The sequence below is a fragment of the Octopus bimaculoides genome, chromosome 8 (genome assembly GCF_001194135.2).
Source record: "Octopus bimaculoides isolate UCB-OBI-ISO-001 chromosome 8, ASM119413v2, whole genome shotgun sequence".
Lineage (NCBI taxonomy): Eukaryota > Metazoa > Mollusca > Cephalopoda > Octopoda > Octopodidae > Octopus > Octopus bimaculoides.
The window spans coordinates 84,194,778-84,203,902 of record NC_068988.1 but is presented as its reverse complement, the minus strand read 5'-3'; the positions used below and the strand labels follow the sequence as shown (position 1 = coordinate 84,203,902).

The following is a 9,125-nucleotide window of genomic DNA, read 5'->3' as shown; positions in this document are numbered from 1 at the left end:
CTATGGTCAAATGCCTTTCCTATTGCCAACCTTCACCTATTTCAAAGCTGGGTAATATTTCCTCATAGCCATTGATTTCATAGAGGATTGAAAATGAGGGATATTATTTGTACGACTGTGATGCTTGCTCGCCACTATTGTGCATGCAATGAGAAAGAAGCCCCCCGCCAATGTGTGTGCGTGTGTATATAATGGGTTTTTTTCCTTTCCATCTATCAAATCCACTTACAAGGTTTTGGTTGGCCTAGGGCTATAGTAAAGGACACTTGTTCAGTGTCACACAAAGGGACTGAACTTGAAACCATGTGGTTGTAAAGTGAACTTCTTAACCATGTAGCCATGATGGATAGGTGAAGCTTATTCAAAGCAGTCGGCAAAATTCAGGAGAGATCAGTGTGTTTGCACTGGGGTGGGGGTGGGGGAATGGGGCCTGAGAAGAAATATCTCAGCTGTGCTCTACATGCTAAATATACAGACTGCAGATTCGTATGTATATAATACAGTGAATTGAAAAATTTCAATCAACTATTCTAATGGGAGTTACCTCTCTTGCTTTTTGTTTTAGATTTGAAACACTTCTAGTTGGATTTTCTTTCCTTCTAGCCGCAAGGATAATCTCAGTGAATTAACGTTTTGCAAACTCACAACATATCCCATTTGTGACAATCTACCACATGTGCATTAAACATGCAGAAGATTCATCTAGCGTATTTCCCTCAGGTGCCGTCATAATTTAAAACCCATTTTCCATGTTGGCATGGGTTGGATAGGTCAATGGGATCTGAGCAGGAGTGCATTAGGTTCCAATGCCTGCTTTGGCAGAGGTTCTACAGGTGGATAACCTTCATAACACTAACCACTTTATACTAGGTACTTTTTCATGGCACCAGCATTTGTGAGGTCACCAAGTAACTCCCAAGACAAGACTCCTCAACTGAGTGGGAGCTGTAATAGAGAATGATGTGGTTTTATGCCAGGTTTTAAGAGGCTAAAGTATGACAGAAAGGCAGGAATAGATGTCATGCTGCAGAGGAGATACATGGTTCCCTCAACCAGAAAGAGAGAAAAGATGGTGGTAATGTATATTTTTGATATTCATATCCAGCATCTATATAACACACACACACACACACACACACACACACACGCTGATCACTTTTCTATCTTGCTATCTGAAGTGATATGCTTAACTGAAGTGAGCTAACAAGAACAAAACATGTTTGCCTCATTTTCTAGTTAGCTCAAGTATGGTTTAAGTGTTTTGTCATCATTTTCCGAAATTTTGGGTAAAGAGATAGTGTTATTTCAAATGCCTGTTTTCTTTATATTTTAAACACTTCTAGAGGGCAATTTTTAACTGCAAGGATAAACCTGATTAATATATGTGTGAGACTCAACCATGTGTGTGTGTGTGTGTGTGTGTGTGTGTGTACTTGTCTTGAAATTATGCAATGTTAAGAAGAAGTGTCACCATCATACAAGCAGAGTCATTTCTAGTTTTCCATTCAATCATGTTTGGTGATAGGGAATATCAACTTGCTTGGAAAGAAATAAGGGCTAATAATGGCAGGAAAGCACCCAACTGCTGAAAATCTACTGCAACAAATTCTGTTTGACCCCTGGAAACATGGAAAAGTGAACCCAAATGATATTCTTGACCTCACATCTCTGCACATTTGCCAACTACTTTAGCATCTTGGGTAAATTGTTTTCTTATAGAAACACCAACACACACAAAGGTGGACATACACATACATTTATACATACATTCACATGTGTGTATGTGTATGTATATACACACAGAACTCATAAAGCCAGTTACTTTGTTTGCATAGTGTTTAAGTGGCTGAGATCACAACTTTGCCCTTGAATGGGATGCCAGTCCATCACAAGGTCACACATTTACAACTGAGTGGACTAGAGCATCTTGGAAAGTGTTTTGCTCAAGAACACAACACACCATTCAGTCTGGGAATTGAAACCACAACTTTGCAATGAACACAACACCTTAACCACTAAATCCCAAACCTTCTCACACACACACACACACACACACACACATATATATATATGGGCCATTTCACAGTATTTTGTTCACACAAAAATCAAATAATCATAGTTTATGAAAATGGGAAAAAATGATTCTCGGTCTAATGTTGCTTATGCATAAATTACTATAATTTTCATAATTTCTAATTTTGGTTGTTGCAGAGGGGAAAAAAAATATATATATATATTTTGCTAGAGAGAAATAGCAAAAACTTAAATTACTGGGACATGGACTCCTCAAGTGAACAAATATTCAGTAATATTGAAAACCTAAATCTGCTTCAGAGAAACAGCAGCATTACTCGTCCAATAAATGATTTTCCACTCCACAACATTTTAAGGCCTTTAAGTTTTGTTAGATCTTGCACAAATGGCCAATTCAGAACTTGCATTTCAGAACCTCTGTTTTTAGGCCAGAGCTACTCAATAATGTTTTCAAAATGGCCAGATGTCTTTTTGTTCTGTCCAAGGTACATAAGTATTGTTTGGTAGTGGAGGGGAAACCTGGTGCAGAAAAAGTGTGAAGTTCTAATGCAGTTTTGAGCAGATAGGTTGTGTAGATAGAGAATGTCCAAAATGTGGAGTTAGTGAGTCAGTAGATGAAGTGTTTGCTGGTGCTAATGTAGATTCCCTGGTATCTTATTATTGGTGGGTGACTGGTGAAGATAAGAGAGTGAGAAAGCTGTTGCAGGAATGCACAATTGCTGAGGCAAAAGAAGATCTTGTGGAGCAACTACAGCCATTCAGCAGACACATTTACAACATTAAGTGAGTTTGCAGAGCTCAAGTTCCTGAAAAAAAAACCCTGAAAACTGGTGAAGTGATCATTCAAGAAGATTTTTCAGAAAATTTTCAACTGAAGCACCAGAAAGAAGTGATGGCAGCTCACTGGCCCAGCGACATGGTCACTCTCTTCACTATCTTGTCTTACTTCAAGGGTGAAGAAGGTGAACTTGAGCATGCATCACATGTAGTTGTTTCTAATGAAATGAAGCACAAAAAGTGCAGTGTCAACGCTTTCAACACAGCCATTATAAATGAGGCTAAGCAGTTAACCCAGGTCTTCAAAATATACTGCTGGAGTGATGGTGCTGGCTCTCAAATCAAAAACAAGTACACCCTGGCGAAGTAGCTTTATCATGAGCATGACTTTGGTGCAGAAGCTTCATTGGTTATTTTTTGAGACTGCACATGGAAAGGGACCTGTAGATGGTGTTGGTGGCAAAGTCAAGTGTGTGGTTTGGCGATCTATTTTGCAAAATAAAGAGGTTGTGATAAATGCAAAAGAGTGTGACCAAGAAAGTGTGCAAAAAAATTCATACACTTTTTGTTCCACAATCCTCAAGAGAAGTTGGAGCAAAGATGGACTGATTGCAGGGCAATCCCAAATATTCATGCCATCCACTTTGTTGCAAGAACTGATGCTGGTTCAATCATCACTTCCAAGAATTCCCAATTCAAAGTCCAAGCATCACGCACAGAATTTACTTTGTCACCAACACTTGAGCAAACTAGATCAACCCCAACAGCACCAGCAGTTTCTGTAGAGCCAGGTTCTCCCAACAGCATCACGGTGCATGTGGAGCAGTACTATGCTGTCAACTATCTTTGCCAGTTCTACATTGGCAGGGCCTTAGAATGTCTGATTGTATGATTAAGTTCAAGTTTCTTCATAGATCTGTTGTTGCTGGTATCAACACCTTTAACTGGCTCAGAAGGGATGATATTGACACTTGTCATACAAATAATGTGTTCTATGGTCCTATCCAGTTGGTTGGCACTGGACTTTTTGCAGTAGTTGAGCTGGAAAATATCAACAAAGCATTTGCTCTTCTCACAAAAAGTCACAGTAAAAGTATTTGTTGTACCGGAGAACACAGGTGTCTCTTCATTTTCAAACAGAGCTTCGTCCCAAGTGTGTTTTTTAAGAACATTTTTAAATAATCTAGCTTAAAAGACAAAACTTCTACCTCTTTGATTTGCAATTTGATGATGAGTAATTTATGTTAACAGTCAGACTTTGTATACAATTATATATTTATTATATATAATTCATAATTTTTATATTTAATAACTATGCATTTTTTTAGAACAGGTTTGACAAAACTGAAAAGGAGCTAGAGTATGTGACACATGCATTTAGTCAGTATAACTCCTTCGTGTGCACAAAAAGTTTTAAGTTCTTAAATGATTATTTATAATATTTTCATTTTAATTGATGCTCGTCTGTATGTATTTATTTTCTAGATTCCCATTTTAAAGATAAATGTAGATTTGCTCCAAACTTTGTGGAAATTTATGAAAACTTTGCACAGTTGAAACAAATTTGGAAATAAAAGTATATTGTTGATATACTTGCAGAATGAATGTTTAATTTATAAGAAGTTATTGAAGTGGACACATTTTCACCTCTGCAACAGTATACTGTCCTATAAGGTGCCATCCCACTCAGAAAACCTGAAAGAATCGATTTCTTTCTGTTATCTATTTGATAAAAATAAAATATTGCAATTCAGCATTCAATTTGTTTTTATATATTGTCCCAAAATTCAGAGAATTTTAAAAGTGAAAGGGAAGCTTTAGAAAAAAGAAATGTTCTGTTCCCTGCCACAACAGCACATGTTTTGTGTTCTACAGCATCAGAAGATCATCATATAAAAAAAGTCACAGTGGCACAGGTGAATTTGTAAAAACTAGAAGCTTCACTGTCCAAACAGACTCAAATGTCAAAATGTCGAGAAATTATTACGAGAAAAGCACTTCTGATTTTCCCCTCCAAACATACGAAATACTGTAGAATGTACCATATATGCACATACATAGTAAATCAATAGATCTCTCAAAGAAGAGGATTCAGTTGATTGATCAACTCAATTACCATGCAAATGCCTGACCATTTCACAGACATGTATATCCTTAACAGAATCAGTGTAACAATGTGTAACAAGGTTGTTCCGTTAAATTACAGACACAACCCATCTGACAAGCTTCTTGACAGTTTCCATCACCTAGAGAACTCTTGTGAATGACATGTCCAAAATACCATGTAATAGAATTGAACCTAGAACCTCATGACTGAACATCTTAACCTTTTGACCATCGTATGTTCACGAATATTTTTTATATATTAACACATATACACCTCTCTCTAAATATGTGTGCATATATATATATATAATTTAATATCCATTTTCCATGCTGGCATGGGTTAGACAGTTTGACTGGAAAGGGTAAGCTGGAGGGCTGCATCAGGTTCCAGTCTGATTTGGGCACAGTTTATACACACACACACACAACATATACACATATATAAATGCAAATTATATATATCATTTGATATTTGCTTTCCATACTGGTATGACTAGGATGGTTCAATAGGTCAGAGGATCATCTTGCTCCAATGTATCATCTTTTGGCATGGTTTCTTAGAGCTAAATGCCTTTCCTAACACTAACCACTTTAGAGTACAGTACAAAATGGCACCAGCACTAGTGAGGTTGCCTTGCTGTCAGCAAGGCTTCTCAAGCTCTGTAATACACACAAACTCATACATGTGTGTGTAGAGCATGGGTGTGTGTGTGTGTGTGTGTGTGTGTGTGTGTGTGTGTGTGTGTGTGTGTGTGTGTGTGTGTGTGTGTGTGATTTTATGGGCAAGCACACACGTGGGTGTTATTCGGTCATATATTTGTAAGAGTGAGGAAATAATATCCACAGCTGAATACTACTAAACATGCCATCATACTGATCGTTCGGCACGATACAGTATTTATATCATGATATTCGATATTTGTTATCGATACACAATATTATAATTTATAAACATATCGTTGTTCAGTCTTCAGAAATAAATGAATAAACAAGCAACACTGAGGTGTGGAGAAAATTGACATAAATCTGCTCTCGTTTATTTTGTAGCTCAAGGGGTCACGAGCGACAAAGGAAGTCATCTGCTTTGAATAAATAAATTCTACTAAACGCTTTGAGTACTTGCTCTGATATTTGTATATATGAGGACGACGTTATCCAACTCCCTCATTCGGGAAACTAAACATGGAGAAGGGGGCCGTGGAAATGAAAAGAAACAAATAAACACACAAAAGGTGGGGTTGCCCCAGCATTGCCACAACCTCTCTCTCATATTTATATATATAATGACCAGGAAATTTATATCATCGTGGCATAGCTTAAAACGGTTGAGCCAAAAAAAAAAAAAGGTGGATGGGGAGGACATATTTAAGATAGTTTGCACTTGAAAAATGTCAACCTGAAAACAAAGAGAAAATTAGGAAGCAATGAAAGCTATTTGGCATTGTGTACGTCAATTTGTGGAAGGTAGCGAAGGAAGGAATAGGGAAAAGATGCGAGAGAAATGAATGTCTTCTTCCCGTTTTTACTAACAAAGACATGCACACACACACACACACGCAAACACACACAAACACGTGTGTGAGTCTGTGTGTATGTAACAGTGGGCTACCTTTTTCCGTCTCAAATAGTTGCTTCTATCAAACAAACGTGTGCATGTGTCTATGTATGGTACACAAGAATTATTTGTATGCACGCAAGAAATACATGTATGGATGGATGTGTGCGTGTATGTTTGTGGGTAGGTAGTAAGTATACATACATCTAGACGTCAATTCATGCAACGCCTTTAAAAAGGCCAACCTGCTAAATAAGACATGAAATCTGCAAGTTTTGTTTTGAAGGAAGATGGGGGAAAAAAACATGAGGGGGGATGTTTCTTCTCTTTTCTGTCAGCTCATGTGGCTGGCTGGCTTTTTAGAAGCCAATTACACGCACGCACATAGGCACGCACAAACTGCTGGCGATATAAATAAATAGACAGAGATGCAAATACACATATATGCAAATATATACACTTTCAAATATATATTTATATACCTCAGAGAGAGTCCGGGATATCCGTTTAGCTTGGGTTATCTTCACATTGGCCATGATTTGGCTACAACAGCAGAGTTTTGTAATCCAAGTCTGACGGCCGTTTTTCTCGATGAAGTCAGCTTCCACACTGAAGCCATGTCCCGGTTCAGGGAGGGACATAGCTAACCCAATGTAGTGAGTAGCGGCAGCGGTGCCTTTGTCTCGCACTCACATCAGGATAGTCGCTTTTTTTACCTTGCCAACTCCTCGCAAAGCTGTACTGACGCCGCCACCGTCAACACCAACACTTTCGCCTCAATCATATACACCCCTCCTCTCGCTTCTATGATGTAGCTTGCGTGTGTGTGCGCGCGCGAGATTCTGCATGCGTGTGTGCGTGTTTGTGCATGAATGTGCGCGCATCTGTGCATCAGTGTGCGCGCGTCTATGTATATATGTGCGCACGTCTACGTGTATATGTGCATCCGCAAGCGTACATATGTGGATATGCGTGCATGTGTGTGCTCATGCATATGCGTATGTACGTAGGTATGTGTTTATGCACGAGCGTATGGTGTACGCAGTGTGAATATTTGTTCAAATTATAATGGTTAGTGTGACAAACTAGGTTTATTTTCTGTAAATGAGTAAGTACCAAAACAAAACGAGGGTATGTATACAAATGATGTCAGCAACGCTTGTTAATGGTGATGATGTCTTTGAAAAATAAACGTTTTATGTACACCATGTGTCAATACGACTGCTAAAAGTCAGAGACGGTAAGTAGTAGAGGGTAGTAGTAGCTGTCGTAATAAAATATATAATAATGCCAGTGATAGTAGTGTTAGTGTCTTAAATATCTACCAGCCAATATGAATGAATGACAGAAGTAGCTAGGAATGAATGGGAGAAAGAACGAACACAAATGGAAAAAAAAGTCAAGACAAGCAACATTAAAACGATAAAGAAGCAAGCTCTCAGTGACTTAGCAGTGGTATAATAAATAGTTAGTAGTAGAAGGAAGAAATAAGAGGGTGGATGAACGGTGGGGATGATGATAGCAGCAAACAATAGTGAAAAAAAGTGCTACATAATCGTTCCGTCTGCTAAAAATAGCAGCCAAATCTAACTTAAAAATCACTCCCAACTGTCTTAGGAAAAATAAAGGAGGCATTGGATAATGCAGTCTTGAGTGTGCAATGCTTAGGGAACAAGAGGCGGGAGAGTCACGGCTGGAATGCCTTTCACTATATGTCTGCTTGATCAGAGTTGACTTGTGGTTAAAACGTCAATAGCAGCGGTAATGTATGTCATTGGTTCAATAATGAAGTGACTATTTGGGCCCCGAACATGCTAGAAATAGCAGCTAGCTAATCTTCCTGAAATCACTCATGAGTGTCATAACAGAGGAAGGACATGTAAATGCAGGACTGCAGTAGCCAACGCCTGATAAAGATGGAATGGTCACGATTGGAACGTTTTTAGTCAAAGGTTTTCTGGATCAGAATTGAGCTGAATAACTAAACGTGCATACTCTTACAAAAACACATATACCACACACTCCCACACAAACTATGTTATTGATTATACACTAGACATGGCACTATATAAAGTATAGGAGCCAAAGATGGAACATCGTGGTCGGTAACTCGACCTGATTGCAATAGTAGCCGAATATTCCTCAAATCACATTCTACTATTCCATTTTTTAAAAAAAAAAGGTGGAGAAAAAGACAGTTAATTTAACGCCTATTGTATAATACTGCGAATGGTCACGGCTGGAATGTCTTTGATAAAATAGGTTTGCTATCAAAGAACAAGGTTGACCTGAAGCGGAACAACCACAACAGTAGCAGCAGCGTCAACACAGTTTAAGATATTGTGAAAGTAAAGTTTCCCCATTCCAGCATGGCTAATTACTGTTGCAGCAAGGAAGACCATTCTTATGTACAAACGGAGTTTCTTGAAGACCACCCACTCTTACAATATTAGCTCTCTCTTTTTCTCTCTCTCTCTCTCTTTCTCTCTCCAAGCAGGTAGACAGATACGAGGATAAAGCGAATAAAGAAGGGAAGTTGACATACGCATACGAAAGATTACTCAATAGAATGTAATAGAGTTTATTTATTTGTATTAGGGTGGAATTCCGATTCACTACATCGCAACTCGGAGTTTCACGCTCCTTGCAACCA

The 9,125-nt window shown here is 38.4% G+C and overlaps 1 protein-coding gene across 4 annotated transcripts in view; it reads right to left on the bottom strand.

The window, feature by feature from the left end:
* Window positions 1-9,125, bottom strand: part of LOC106874006 (focal adhesion kinase 1) — a 242,624-nt gene that overhangs the window by 206,647 nt on the left and 26,852 nt on the right. The window contains exon 1 of one of the 4 annotated variants that reach the window (XM_052970234.1): window positions 6,955-7,929. The exons of 1 other annotated variant lie outside the window; for it this stretch is intronic. In XM_052970234.1, the coding sequence (XP_052826194.1) occupies window positions 6,955-7,113 (159 nt within the window). In that variant the 5' untranslated portion in view covers window positions 7,114-7,929. Of the gene's footprint in view, window positions 1-6,954; window positions 7,930-9,125 lie in introns of those variants that run through there. 2 more of the 4 variants (XM_052970230.1, XM_052970231.1) reach the window with 2 other exon arrangements.